The following is a 15,450-nucleotide window of genomic DNA, read 5'->3' on the forward strand; positions in this document are numbered from 1 at the left end:
TTGGAGAGCTTTTTAAAAGGGGATTGATTAGGCAAGTTTGTTACTAGCCACATTGATTGTATACACACACACATAAAAACACTCTCTCAGACACACACACACACACACACACAGATATATATATGTGTGTGTGTGTGTGTGTGTGTGTGTGTGTGTGTGTAGACACACATATACACATATGCATACTGGACCAAGTATGTGTACATTTGATGGTAATATTGCAAGTGTATTATATTCATGAAACTAACATTTTGAATTCATTTAACAGGTAATCTACGCTTCTGACTGCCTTATTTGTGTTCTGAGAATTTTATGAAGTTGTTTTCTTTGAACAAGTCATCATAAAGCGCTAAAGAGCAAAATGAACAAGAACTTGGATTGTTTTTTAAGGACAGTGAGACAGCTGCAGGCATGTCGTTATGCACAGAGTCCTTTTTCTCGAACCACAAGGAGAGCGTTTGCACTGGGGGTTGATGGCCCTAAAAGTGCTATACACAGTATTTACCCGAGGCGACTCCTGTCTTATGCATCTCCTTGCCGGCTGCAATCATCTGTTAGATTTTTTTCTCAAGGTACCCTAAGTATTAATACAGACAGCACCAGTGCAAATGAACAGAAAACTGCTGATGCCCTCTTAGATGACCATGTGCAAGGCCCTGACCCAATGACTGTTGCACCCACCCAACTTCCATCTGGTTTCTTGGGATCCCCAAAGGAAGTCAGAAGTACAGTGGAAGAAAAGGATGAAGAAAACACGCCCCAGCTATTCTTTAAGGACCTTCAAAAATGTACATCTCCCAGTGATGTACTAGACCTGGCTTCAAAATTTCCAGATGCTCCAAAGTATGCCAGTAACTGTCTTGCCGCTATGTGGACGCTCACAAAAAAGCTCTCGGAAGATCAGAAACATTATGAGAGACGGTTGATGTTTGAGCACCCTCAGTTTAGCCAGGTGTGTCAGTGTGTGATGCAGGAGGCCAAATACATGTGGCGTGATGACTTGGCATACAGCCTGCTAGCTGTGGTGAAACTGGGCGTCCCACAGAGCACCCGGTTGGTTCAGACCTTGCTGAGAGTATGCCAGGTAAGTCACAGAAATTCTATAGTCTTGCACTGAACATAAGGGATGATTATATAGTAGTGAATTGAGCTCCAGACTTGTCAGTGGGGCCATTCATCTGGCATGGGCAGGGAAACTCTAGCAAGCTAAACTAATGATTTTATAATGAATACTTTGGTTTTCAAAGTTCTCCCACATACATTCTCATAATTGGATAAAATAGGTCATAGAGCAGCCCTAACGCTTCTTCCTTTTCCAACTCTCCTATCTGTTACCTCTGAGGCACACAGTCTTGTGAAATCTGTTCTCCACCTGCTCTTTAAGGATAGATAGGAGAATGAGAGAACCACATAGCAGTTGGCATAGCAGCTCTGTGAAAAATGCAAGGTGGTGATGTGGCACTGCATGTTTGTGGTTCTTTCCCCATAGCAGTAGAAACTTGCCAGATACCATCAGAGGCATGGCAAGCCCTCCTGGTGGACAGGGTGTTGCTGAAAGCTCCTGTTAACTTCTTAATGTACATTTTGCACACGGGAATTTCCACATTGTAAGAATTGCCATACTTACAGTTTGAAGAACACAACAGTAAATAAGGAGTAATCGCACCAAACAAGTACACTTTGTTAATTCGACGTAATTGAGTCATGGTAAAGCTGGAGTTAAAAATGCATTTGTTTAATATTTGTTTAAATGGTAAAAATTGGAATGAATAACTGTCCTTGAGGCTGCAGTTCTCAGACGTACTTCTGAGGAGACGTGCTCCCTTTACGTGAAAGATTGCTGAAAACCGGGTTTTCTTGTGCTTTGAATAGGAACGTCTCAATGAATTTGATGACCGATGTCTCTCAGTTGTTGCAAACACTTTGCAAGGAATGGAAAAGTCCAAGAATGTGGAAGCTCTCCAAGTTGGATTGCAGTAAGGAAAAAAAATACATTGACTTCTAATAGGCATCATACTTGTAATTGATAATAATTACAAAAGCCTTGCTGTAAGGTCACCAGTATATGGATCACACTGGCCAAGCCATCCCTGTCCAGGAAAGGGCATACCAAGCAAGTTTTGGAATTCCCTCCTTGTCACAGAGCTCACCTGGGCCTCTAATGACAGTAATGGATCCAGGAGCAACCCCAAGCTATATAACTGTTCTTTCTTTAACTTACAGTGTGCGATATGATCAGGTGGCGATGCCTGGGAACAGATAAGGCAAGCACAATACCAGTCCCCCTCTTAAGATCAGTAATGTGTTTTTTCTCTCTTAATGTTTCAGAAACAAAATGATTCCTTTCTGATGGAGAGTATATGACATCTAAAATGCCACATTCATATATTGCCATTTTTAAAAGGCATTTCCTCTTAAATCCAAGGAAACTGTCTTGGTTCTAAGCCTGTGTCTGTCATCCTTAATGGACTGGACGAGAGTGAGCAAATTGAAATTTAATCCAGACATGACAGAGGTGCCCTTGGTCGGTCGGAAGGCTGAACATGGAATTCAGCCTGTGCTGGATGGGGTAACACTCCCTTTGAAGACACAGGTTTGCGCTTTGGGCAGGCTCCTGGATTCAGCTCTGAGCATGGATGCTCCAGGTCTCTTTGGTGGCCAGGAGTGCATTCACACAGTTGAAGCGAATGCTCTGGTTGCGACTGTTCCTTGAGATGTTGATTTGGTCATGGTGACACACGCCTTAGTTACATCCCATTTGGATGACTGCAATGCACTCTATGTAGGGCTGCCTTTGAAAAGCGCTCATACACTTCAGCTGGCTCAAAGAGCTGCAGCCAGATTGTTGAATGGGGCTGGTTACAGGGAACATACAGCTCCCTTGTTATAACAGCTGCACTGGCTACTAATTGTTTCTGGGCACAATTCAAAATGTGGGTTACAACCTATAAAGCCCTCTATGTTTTAGGTCTAGGCTATCTGAAAGATTGCATTCTCCCAGTTTCTATAGTCTTTGGGCGATTTCCCACCCCTATGTTTTTAGATGCTTTTATTTTGTCTGTGGGACACAGGTGGCACTGTGGGTTAAACCACAGAGCCTAGGACTTGCCGATCAGAAGGTCGGCTGTTCGAATCCCTGCAATGGGGTGAGCTCCCATTGCTTGGTCCCTGCTCCTGCCAACCTAGCAGTTCGAAAGCACAACAAAGCGCAAGTAGATAAATAGGTACCGCTCCGGCAGGAAGGTAAACGGCGTTTCCATGCGCTGCTCTGGTTCGCCAGAAGTGGCTTAGTCATGCTGGCCACATGACCCGGAAGATGTATGCCGGCTCCCTCGGCCAATAAAGTGAGATGAGCGCCACAACCCCAGAGTCGGCCACAACTGGAACTAATGGTCAGGGGTCCCTTTACCTTTACTATTTTGTCTGTAAGCCGTCTTGAGTCCCTGTCACAAGAAAAAGGCAGGGCAGAAATAAGTTGTTGTTGTTGTTGCTAACTGTCCTGTGTGCTTCTGCCCATGTCACGTTCTTTTTCCAAGCTGATTGAATCCCTTGCTCTTTTCAAAAAAACAGATTACTGGTGGAGCAGAGAATCCCCAAAATCTCAAATGTGCTTATGTTGCAAAACATGATGAAGGGTCTTGGGAAGGATGCACCACTCAAGCTTAAGGCAAAACTGGAGGTAAAAAATGGGAGTTATTTATTCAGTGGATCCAGGTATAGGGCCATAACCGTTGCTGCAGCTCTGCTTGCATAATGGACTTCCTCTGTGCAAGAGAGCTTCCTCTTCCACTCTTGTCCCCTCCAGCCTGCTTACATCCTCAAAACCCATGCCAGAGGGTTGGGAGACCAACTGGGAAGGATTTTGGGGGCGCACAGGGGGAGAGGAAATGGAAATACTGTTTCACAAGCAAAACACCACTGGCACAGCATTAGGTAAAGGAAGAGGTATGTAAGTCATTCTACGACTAGAAGCTTGTATTAGAAGCAGTCCCCAATATGATTCCCACACAGCCACATCCTACAGATCACAACACATTTTAACAATGGAGGAAAAGGCTTCCATTATTCTGAGGGTTTTGAGAGTGGTATCATGTAATATAAAGAATCCATTTATTTCATATGGTATTAACTTTTGTAATTGCAGCTGCACAATAGAAGTAAATGCAATATTGCCTGAAGCTCTGGTGTTCCTTTTTCAACCATTTTGAAAGAAAGCAACTCAGTGTAGAAAAGCAGTCTCAGTGTAGAAAAAAAGGGGAAAACTGATAAGTAATTGGATATAGATATCTGTTCCTTTTAAAAAATATATATTTTTATTGGTTTTTTCACAGTTTTATACATTTTAACTTAAGCATTTCAAACATTAAAACACAAGGTTCTTTTGAATCTTTGGACCCCCTTCCCTCCCTCCATGGGTTCCATGTTTAAGATTAAATTTGCTGCATCTTTTACCCTTATCCATCTATTGAATATCCATAATTATCATAAGCAATTCCACATTCCAAGTGTCTTTATATCCCTGCTAATGATTTTAACCATTTACAGTGGTCTTTAAATAAATTCAAATCAAATATCCTTTATTAGGCATAGCAAACCACACATTATCAAACAGACACCGTATACAAATTGTGCATATTAGGACATTGATATTTCTGTCTCATTCAAATCTGTTTTGTTTCAGAACAAGATTTTGTATCACATAGACCAACTTACTGCCCCAAATGCTCAGCACATGTTCACCTTGCTGGCTGAAATGAATTACCGCTCTGTTCCAATCCTGAATGCCTGCAGTAACAAAATAATAGGTAAGTCAGAAAGAATGTAAGAATTTTTGTCTTTAATTTTTTAAAAAAGATCTTGCTTAAACTAAAGGAGGACAACCGTTTAATAAGAAAGTATGGAGAGCAGAGCCATCTGTCAAGGAACACAAGAAGAAGAGAGAAACAGGGATTTGGGACAGTCAAAGGAGAACTGTTCTCTGTTTGAATCTGTCCAGTTGCCATGGTTTGAGAGGGTTGGTCCAAAATAATATGGACCAGGATCCAAGGAACTATGCAGCTAATTCTGTGAGTCCAAGTGTGTGGTGGGTGGGGCTCAATTTACTTTGTAACTGCAGCCCCCACTATCACATGACAAGCAGAATTTGCAACAGAGGAATGTTTTGAGAACGGTTTGTTGTATGGCATGGCTTCCGCTGTACAAAGGAGGAATATCAAAAAACTCCTGGGTTAACTCTGGTCCCTTTTATTATCTTAAGCAGCTCCTTGGTTCCATTAACTTTATGTTTTGTTGTGATTTTAGGTGACATTTCTTTTAACAAATGAAATACATACTTCCATCTCAAGGGTTACTTGAATGCAGTTAGTGCAATTTCCATTTTTATTTTTGTGTGTGTATCAGAGAATATCCCTGGAACTCCCTTCCGGCGTCTGCTGAATATTTTGAGGTCTTGCAAAGACCTCCTGTATCGCAACAGCAAGCTTTGTTCTGCAATAGCGGATTATGCAGCATCCGTCTTCTATATGTGGGACACAAAGCAGGTAAACTTTGGGATAACAATATTAATTTGCACATTTCTGGCATTTTAAATAGAAAATTGATGCCAATATGGAGCTGGCTGTAGACTTCAGGAGTTGTAGTTCTCAAACTGCATTCATTCAAGTGTTAACTTCTCAGTATTTTGATTTACATGTAATGCTAAGGCATGGTTTATTCAACTGGTTTATTGGATTGTCCAAACCTGACCCAGCAGCTTAACCATGGTTTATTAACCACGAAGAAGCTTATAAACCTTGATTTGCATTAGCTGTGGCTTTTTGTTTCCTAAACCTAATCAAATTTGCAGAGAGTACTATCATTGATGCGGGTGGCGCTGTGGGTTAAACAACAGAGTCTAGGACTTGCCGATAAGAAGGTTGGCGGTTCGAATCCCCGTGATGGGGTGAGCTCCCGTTGCTCGGTCCCTGCTCCTGCCAACCTAGCAGTTCGAAAGGACGTCAAAGTACAAGTAGATAAATAGGTACCACTCTGGCAGGAAGGTAAACGGCGTTTCTGTGTGCTGCTCTGGTTCGCCAGAAGTGGCTTAGTCATACTGGCCACATGACCCGGAAGCTGTACGCCGGCTCCCTCGGCCAATAAAGCGAGATGAGCGTCACAACCCCAGAGTCGGTCACGGCTGGACCTAATGGTCTGGGGTCCCTTTACCTTTACATTTTTTGTTACTTGCAAACATGGCCGATATCTGCTGGGAGAATCTAACGCTGAGGATAATCCAACTCTGAATAATGAGGCCCAGACACCAGATTCCCCAGGGCAGCCTGACAGTAATCCAATTCATTGCAATAATCTAGTCCAGATTGTGTTTACTGGCAATGCTGTTTTGTGGAGCAATCCTAACCCTTGATTGCCTGCTTCTGCGAGTGAAGGAGGTCTGGCATCAGCAGGACAGCCCTGCCAGCAAGGAGTGTCCCAGTGTACCCACCCAAGAGGCAGGTGGGCTTAAGCCACGTCTCGTGGTCTTGCTGACAGCAGTAGCCTGTGGAAACCCACCAACATGAGGCAGGACTGGGCCACCACGTGATCTGCTGGATCCGTCTTAAGAGGGCAGCGTTCGCAATGCAAGCCTCTCTGCTGTGTCAGCTAGGGTGCTGGTGTGACAAAGGGACATTTTCCCCTCGCTCCACCCGGCAACCTGTCCTGGCCAATGCGAGCACTTCTGCCAACTGGAATTAGGATTGCATCTTTAATTGATGTTTCAAAATGAAGGGGGGTGTCTAAAATTAGATACCGGGGACGCAGCAGAGGAGGTGGTGGGAAATTAAAGAAGCCATAAGCTTGGCATTTGTATCAGTTACACATATTTCAGCTGAATATAGTTTTATATTAAGAAACGTCTTCAGCCCAGTTGTCTCAGTAGCGCACTTGATATATGCGTATTATCCTGACTTCTCTTTTGATTTCAGGTAGTCCTGTTTCTTTCTGCCTTTGAGAATGTTGGCTTTCGACCCGTTGATCTGATGGATGCGTTTGCTGAGAAAGTGACGTCCGATCCTGAATGCCTAAGCATGAAGGATCTTGTGACTGTTCTGCGAGCCTATTCTTCTCTCAACCACACCCCCAAAAGCCAAAATCAGGAGTAGGTTCTGGCTTAGAACGTTTATTATTGTATTACATGGTAGCTAATGGAGAAATTTAGCCCAGATAGCACTATCATCATTTGCCACAGAATTAACCTATCCAATGCTTTAAATGTGATGGGCATTGGCATGATGGCTTTGGGTTCCTTCCAGATATTTTGAGATAAGACCATTGGCTGTACCTATAACCAATCACAGCCAGGAATGGAACCTTCATATGAATCAGCTCTGTGTGGATTTTAGTGGCCGTTCAGGAATGGCTGAGGGTGCCTCTGGTGTACAAAACTGTACTTCCTGTGATTGATACATAAAATTAAAGGCATATAGGACTGTCTGCATCTTAGAAGTGTCTACATTGTCATGGTACTATCACATCACATAAAAAGATGCAGTTAGGGTGACCTGACTACATAAACAAAATTTGGGACCTGGTTAATATTAAAACAGAAGCCCCCACTCTAGTACAGGGCAAACCAAGTCACAAATATATAAGATGGGACAGGCTGTGAAAGCTAAGTTGCTCTTTGTACACTGGAATCAGTGGGAGATTGCATTTCCATTAGAAAACAGGAACTTGTATCTATCAGATGAAAACTCGTTGTGTGTCTGTGTGTAGCATCTGTGTCTTGTCAGCCAGTCATGTTTATTAATTACATAGCTCTCTATACCTGTAGTGAGGCAGAGTATATTGTTAATGAAATCATGAATTTCTGCTTGACAGTATTCTTTTCTCACATTTTGAAGGTTCCTTGAGGCACTGAATAGTGTCTTGGATAAGTATCTCCCCAAGATCTCTGACGTGGACTTGCTGAAAGCTGTGTATTCGTTCTGCATTTTAGGATACTTCCCCCAATCTGCACTTAAGCAGCTTCTAGTAGATGAAATCCTCCACAATCTGGTAGCAAGAGGTCAGATATTCATCTTGACTCATATACTTCCTTAAATGAAAGCTGACGCCATAGCTTTAGATTGTGAATGAAATGTGTTATTTGTTTGCAAAATCAATACTGTGTTTTAGAGTTCCTTAAATTAGTCCTATAATAAAAAAGTGCATTAAATGCTCATCTTCGCTTTCAGCAGAAAACAACTGCTTATAGTGCTTTGGTATATTAGTTTTGCAGTTTTCTTCCCTGTGCCCATGTAAGAAACAAGGAAAGTTCGGGTGCGTTTTTATTCTATCGCATTAGGGTGCTTGATTTGCCACTGTGGTAGCCTCAAACAAAGCACAATAGTTTCTGTTTCCGCAGTGGAACTCCCCCCCCCCCCACATTATTGTTAAATAATTTAATCTGGGTGACAGATGCCTCGATAAACAAAACAGGAATTCAGTGATCTACAAAATGTAGTTTTCCATGGGTATTTGGATGACTAAAAATCAGAAGCTTTTTGTCAAAGAACACTTACCGTCAGCTGGAGAGAGGTGGCGGTTGTGGTCTGGTGCAGCGAGTTGGGACAGCCGAGGGAGGACATCGTTTTCTTCTCCCCCAGCCATGCTGGTTGCTGGAGCTCACCCACAACTGCAGCCGATTGCGGGCGAGCTAGGGGGCACAGTTTGGGAGCAGACCAGATGGAAGACTTCCTCCTGCTGGTCCAGTCCCTGGCGATAAAAGCCAGCCATGCCCAGGTCTCAGCCTCAGTCGTTGCTGGATTCCCCCATCCACCCTCCCAATCTTTATGCTTACGGGCTGTCCAGGGATACAGCGGCAAGCCCTGTGTAGGACTTGGCTATTTAAGTCCTCGGCTGCTGTATTTGGGGTCAGGAAGTGTCCTGCCATCAGACTAGCATTTTGCCTCCCTCATAGCAACTGTCACAGCTTTGTGGGGGATAAGGCATTGGGTTGGATCCCTAGTTAAATTGGACAGGGGGTGCTCCCCCCACTCTGCTCTTATGGATCAGAGTATCCCGTTAAAGGGATCCTGTGGGAGGTGCTTCTGTCCAGACAAGAAAAAAGGATGTTGATGGGCCACAGCACCCCGCAATGGTCATCTTGGGGGGGGGGTGTCACCCTGATTTGGTGTATGCCATAGGGCGATCCTTAACCTTGGTTAACCCTGCCAAATCGACCAGCAGTCAGGATACACACCCAGTGCCCACGCCAAAACCTGCTGACACCTGTAATCAATAATGTTGGGGCTTGATTAAATCCCAGTTGTTCGTCCTGTGTTTACTTCAATTATTTTCTGCCTCGGTGCCACCATCCGCAGCTCCATTGCACCTGGGCTCTCAAATCTGCCTCCCCCACTTTTTTCTTTGCACTCATTCCTGCAGTAAGTAGGTATCACTTATTTCCCCCAGAATGCAAACCTCAAGGTAAAATGCAGTAGAATAATGGTAACTTCAGAAGATGCCACTGAGTAGTTTTGTGGTGGCTTGTTTATTTTTGCAAGCTGTTTTGGATACTGTTATAGGTAAGCAGTCTAAACAGATTTTTAAATAAATCAGTTCTCCCTGTCAGGAGCTCGTCCTACACTCGAGTAGGACCCTGGCAGAGACACATGCCCGACTGGCATGTTCTCTCCCTCCTGGTCGATCGTTCGGGAGCTTCAAAAGCTTTCTTCAGCCCGAATATCACAGCGACCGATGCCAACAGACATCGGCACACTTAGGGATCCGCAGAGTCTTCGCAGTTTGCGTAACAGACCTCCGCAACTCAGCATTTTGGCTAATCTACTTTATTTACATATAAACACACACGGAGCACTGCAACATGGCTCCCTCTCTCTAGCATCAGACAGCAAAGAGAATGAACAAAGGACAACAGTCCCACTTCACGGAACACAGTAACACAAACATCCTGTCTCCATCACTTCCCACTTTGTGGAGTCAAAACATACACCGTCAGGTGATAGACAACAATCCTATGACTGCAATCATGGAGCAGGAATTCTAACACTCCCACCTCTTCTTTTATAAAACAGTATCCCCCTCCTTCCCCTGTGCTAGTTGCTCACTTTCCCCCTACCTGATGACCAGGTATCCTATAGCCTCTGGGTGGTAGTCACCTAAATTTTACTCAGAGTAGAACCTTAATTTCAGTGATTCTACTCTAGTAAAACCTAGGTGAATACAACCATGTGGTCTAGCCACTTGTTTATCTTATAGGGCATTAGAGCAGGTTTATTTCAATGAAGTCATGTAAAAATATTAAACTACTGTTCATCAAGACTTTTCCTGCTACAGAAGAACTGTATGTTAAGGTTGTTTGAAAATAATATTGCTGTTTCTTTTGTTTTCCCCAGATGGCCAGAATATAGAGCAGAATGAAGTAATGTTGCATACCATAAATGCTTGTTTAGAACTCGATAGGAATTGTTTCACCAAGCCAGCAGCCCTATCGGTGAAGGAACTACCATCATCCTCTGCTTTTAGTTTTCCTGACGTTAAGGAGGTTCTGCTTTCACTGTTGGGAGATGAAAGTCTGTTTCGAGCTAACGTATCAGTGGTTCACGGTTTCTCTCTAGGTATGGGAGAGCGCATTACGGTTACTGCCTTTACAAAATAATGGCAATTTGCGGAAAACTGAGGAGGGCAAAGTGGGAAGAGAGGAGCAATGAGCACAAAGAGGCACTTGGCTTGAGCAGAAACTTACCAGTAGCATCTTTGTTGTGATCTGCAGTTGCATGATTAAAGTAAATTAAAGCAGTTTGTTGTCCTAGCACAACAAATCTAACAAAAAATCTTGACTTCTTGCAATCTGGAAAGTGACCAGGAAATGTAAAGTGTGGCCCGAAATGAATGTTTGATGGGAAGACAAGTAAACACCGCACAAGATAATCAGCATGAATGGTGTCGTCTCCCCCACAAACAGATTCTTACGCCGACTTCTAAAATTACCTACATGCGTAAGTAATGCGGCTATTCGTTTAGAAATGAAGATCCCCTCAGTGGAGTTAGTTCTATGGAGGAGAGTTTTGATTTATTGGATATCCCTATGGCATAAACTCCCGAACCACTATCTCATTCAATGCATGTGGCGGGATGACTTCACAAATTTGTGGTCAGGAAAAATCCATGCCAAATTGCTGTCCTATGAGATCTCGCCCTCTGAATTGCTCAAATTGGATCTAAATGTGGCAAAAAGGTGTATAAATCAAAGGCTGGATGATACGGAGCTATACCAAAATTTCTTAGCTGGTGGTGGAGTCTGCTCGCCGTTAAATTTCGGCATAATCCCTATCTACCGTGCTCCGTCCTACTTAACATCGCTTATGGCCGCGTCTCACCGATATGCCTTCATTAGAGCTAGGTTCAATGTTTTTCCAACAAATGTCCTGAGACATAGATTCACTAAGGGCCAAGTCCCTTCAATGTGTGCTTGTGATATGAAAACATCTGAATCTCTACAGCATGTCATGTTTATCTGCCCTATGTACAGTTCAGCTCGTGCTAGTATACTAAACTCCATAATTCAGCCTATGGCTGACAAACCAGTAGACCTACAGCTTGCCTGGGTTCTTCAAGATGTGGATCCTTATATTACCCTACAGGTTGCTAAATTCCTAACAGCCGTCCTCTCGTACAAGAGACGGAATGGAATGTTAGCCGATTATTGATAGTTATAAGAATTTTCTACAATGACATCAGATATTGATTTTAGCGTAGTGCCTAAATCTTAATCTTAAATTTTTCTTTTGAATTGCTAATATCTGTCCTTGTGAGCGGTGAATTGTGTTATATTACTGGTGGCTTGTACGAGTCCACTGTTTTATTTGATTTGTTTTGTTGTGTTGTGTTTTATGATGGGCGTAAAGCCGAATAAACATTTTCATCATCAGGTCATCTGGTGGGGAGAGAGGGTTACTTCTGCTAATTTCAGTGGGCCGAACAGAGAGGAGCTGAGGCTCAGGTCTATCTGGAAATGGTACCTTCTCACCTGGAAGCTCTTGCCTTTTGCCAAATCCCTCCTGAGTGTGGGTCCTGTTGAGATTCCTACATTGCAGGGGGTTGGACTGGATGACCCACTGGGTCCCTTCCAGAGGTACAGTTCTTTGATTCCTTTCTCAGCAGTGAGAGATATTAGCGTTGCGCATGCCAAAATGCCAATTTATCCATTTGTGCACCTTTCATTTCTGGATAAAACCGTGGCATTGGAATTAAATGCTTGAATTGCACCTGGCACAAATTAACGCCACTCCATGGTCTGAGGAAAATATCCAGCGTGTGCTGGATTGTGGCTCATATCTGCAATTTCCCTTTCTTTCCATTTAAACCTGCCTTTCCCCAGGCTGCTGCAAGAGTTGTACTTGCCTTTATTAGTGGCTGTAAAAATTTATAGCCCTGATAATGTATATTTGGTATAACTGTTACTAAATCACTAGTGTTTGCACATTTTCTTTTTACTGCCCATTCCTGAATAGAGTGCAATCTTGTAACAATTTATTTTATAAGAATGTAATATTTTCCTTTTTTTCAGATTTTGAAATCTTAATGGATGCAGAGAAGGGAATAGTGATACCAAATGCTGAAGTGACAGATAAGTCTGACATTCAAAGGTACCTTTAGCCTGAGTACAGGGTTTCTTTCCATTTTTATTTCATGGGCTTTTTCCAGCCTCAACGGTTTAGCTTTCTTAATCTTCAAAGACATGAAAAGTTAATTTATTTGCATGGGTGGTCCATATATTTTAGTGAAGAGGTTAGTCAGAATGTGCTGGAAACATAATTTCAGTGGAGAGCTATAACAAACACTTTGCCTTATTTTCTGGCCTATTTGTATTACAAATGTATTTACTAACTAGATCATAGACACTTGCTCACCTGATAGTTTGTGGCAAGGAATTTGATAACTAAAACAAAAATGTGAGGCTTTGGCAACCCCCCACTGGACACTCTCAAGAGTGCCTTGCGAGTCAGAAGTGGCGACGTGTTTTTTTAAAAGAAAATAAGTGTCAATGTAATTGTCACTGAACACGCACACATACGGGCCTTCTGCCCCATGATCCTTGTTTCAGTACACTGTTAGCTGCAGTGTCCTTTTTTTAAAAAATATAATATTTATTAAGGTTTTTTTTAAAACACACATAAATTTATAAAGTACAATTCACACAACTAACAATTTAAAAAGAAATAAAGACATAAAAGCAAAGGAATGATTAGATATAGATAAAAAGAAAAACAAACATAAGTTTAAAGTTTAAAGTTAATTCCATCCTTCAATCTCCTTTATCTCATCACCTTAGTTCTTTGACCCCCCTCACACCTCCCCTTTTGTATTCCCATTTAAAAAGTCCTTTCAGCAAATCCTTACCCTCTGTCCTTTTTCCTAACCCTACTTCATCACCTATTGTAAATATATATTTCTAAAAATTAACAATCTATGCTTACATACACTAAAAAACTTTTAACCAATACCACTTATTTTCCCTCGAACGTCTCTTTAACTTTCCTTAGCTGCAGTGTCCTTCAGACTAGTGCAGCCAAGTTCATGACTTTTGTAGACATCATTACTGCTTCTCTTGGTTATAGGATAGCCGTGCTGTGTGCTCCTGCGTCCGCGCTCTGTTTTGCGTCCAAACATCCCCGAGGGAGGTTGGCCATGAGGATGAGACACCTGCGTCTTCTGGGCTATCGCGTGATTCTGGTAAGGGAAGCCACAATGCTGCTCCATCAGAAAACTTGGGACTCTGTTAATTTTAGTAGTCTTGAGCAGGTTGTAAGAAAAATTTGAAAACGAAACAAGATACGGGTGACATTCCAGGCCCCCGTGTGTATACACCAAATCACATAAAATGGGGAACACCCTGTGTGTCTGCTGAGAAAATCCCACTGTCTCTCCAGCTCGTGCAGATCCTGAAGGCTCCTGCCCTTAACTGTGCAAGCCCAGGCGTCCTCTTTGGGCCCTAGGCACTGTCTCATGAGTCAGAGGCTTGTTGAGGCTGCAAAGCTAACACACAGGGAACCTTCCCAGCACATCAGCTGAGCTGGTCAACCAAGTGCCTCAGTCCTTCTGGTTTATTTTCCCTAATATTTGCACAGCTAACAGGTGGGGGAATGGCTGAGGCTGCTGCGCTACCCCAGATGTCAGCTGTTAGCTGGGGAGGCTGAGCAGTTCAACAAAGCCCTGCTGCCCCTCCGGCTTGTGAGGAGACTCTCCGCGGAGCCCAAAGAGGACGTCCTCTTTGGGCTTCGGGAAGGGTCTCCTCACGAGGCGGGAGGCCTCCTGAGGGCGCTCCTCATTTCCAGGTACCTGGCCCCATGCGTGCGTGTGTGTTTGTGAGCAAACAGAATGCACGCAAATGAGGAGCCTGTTTTAATCTGTGTCTCTGGATAAAAGCACTTTTATTTTTAATCCCCGAATGCCTGTATTTACAGGCTTTGCATAAACTTTACAATAAGAAGGCAAATTATTTATATTAGTTTGGAACATGGCTTGAATATATATATTAATTCTTGAACTTTGGAAATGTGGGCGTACACATGCAGATGATTCTGCTGTTTATGGAGCAATCCAAGCCCCTTTTCTACCACACTGGTGGGGTTTTGGATGTGGCAGAGGTCTTCCTCTGCCCAGCTCAGCTCTACTGGTAAAGGAGCTCTGCTGCACTCGCCAAGGGCATGGGTAGGCAGATGGGGATTTCTCTGCTGGTAATAGCCAGCAAAAGATTCTGCAGTGAAGCCTGGTGCTGGCAAAGAAAAGAATGGGGCTGGTGTGAATGGCAGGGCTATGGATCCAACAGTGGCTCCGGCCTGCCACTCCCAGGTGGGAGATTAGGATTCCTGCTTTATTCTTTATATAAATCACCTAAAATGTACAGGTCTTTTGTAATTCGGATGAAAACTGACATGATTTCATTCTTCCTTTTTTCTGTTCAGGTTCATTACCAGGAATTCCAGAAACTGAAGAAAGACGAGGCAGTTGAGTTCTTAAAGGGAGAAATATTTTCAACAGAGGCACACTTGGATTCTGATTAGAACATCCAGGATCTCTGTTTAAATTGATATACCACATTGCTTTTTTCCTTTTCCTTTTTGCATTTTAAGAAAATAAATGAATAAGATTCCCTCATTGCCTGTCCTTGCCTTAGAATTCTGTTGACTCAGATTTGTTATAGACTGAGGAAGGATGAATTTCTTTGCCTCTGGTAGTATTTATCACTTTTGAGTCCTCACTGTTTAGCGAAGACTGCAGAACATGTTTCAAATAAATAAAACCAATCCTCAGTTGCCTCCATCCTTAGAAAGAACTTGGCTGTGAAACGGTACATTCTTATTTATTGCCTAACATGAGACTTTAAGGACATAATCATCTAGCTTCACAGAGAATCGTAGAATTGGAAGATACCCTGAGGCTCATCTAGTCCAACATGATGATATT

General features: G+C 43.0%; 1 protein-coding gene across 1 annotated transcript; it reads left to right on the forward strand.

Moving 5' to 3' along the window:
• The first annotated feature begins 284 nt into the window (after positions 1 to 284).
• FASTKD2 (FAST kinase domains 2) lies at positions 285 to 15,141 on the forward strand. Its single transcript, XM_081168335.1, has 11 exons — positions 285 to 1,084; positions 1,873 to 1,976; positions 3,571 to 3,679; positions 4,682 to 4,805; positions 5,401 to 5,540; positions 6,963 to 7,135; positions 7,881 to 8,044; positions 10,377 to 10,598; positions 12,551 to 12,629; positions 13,602 to 13,716; positions 14,949 to 15,141. Exons 1-11 carry the CDS (start codon positions 362 to 364, stop codon positions 15,045 to 15,047), a joined length of 2,052 nt encoding a protein of 683 aa, XP_081024461.1. The 5' UTR covers positions 285 to 361; the 3' UTR covers positions 15,048 to 15,141.
• The last annotated feature ends 309 nt before the right edge of the window (positions 15,142 to 15,450 follow it).

This window comes from Podarcis bocagei (assembly GCF_964188305.1).
Source record: "Podarcis bocagei genome assembly, chromosome: 1".
NCBI classification, from domain to species: Eukaryota; Metazoa; Chordata; class Lepidosauria; order Squamata; family Lacertidae; genus Podarcis; species Podarcis bocagei.

What these genes read in the sequence shown, in the direction of transcription:
- FASTKD2 (XM_081168335.1), top strand. Translation starts at nt 362, where the DNA reads ATGAACAAGAACTTGGATTGTTTTTTAAGGACAGTGAGACAGCTGCAG. An exon ending in CCCAAAAGCCAAAATCAGGA is followed by an intron (nt 7,136 to 7,880) that starts GTAGGTTCTGGC and finishes CACATTTTGAAG; the next exon opens with GTTCCTTGAGGCACTGAATA. An exon ending in GATAAGTCTGACATTCAAAG is followed by an intron (nt 12,630 to 13,601) that starts GTACCTTTAGCC and finishes TCTTGGTTATAG; the next exon opens with GATAGCCGTGCTGTGTGCTC.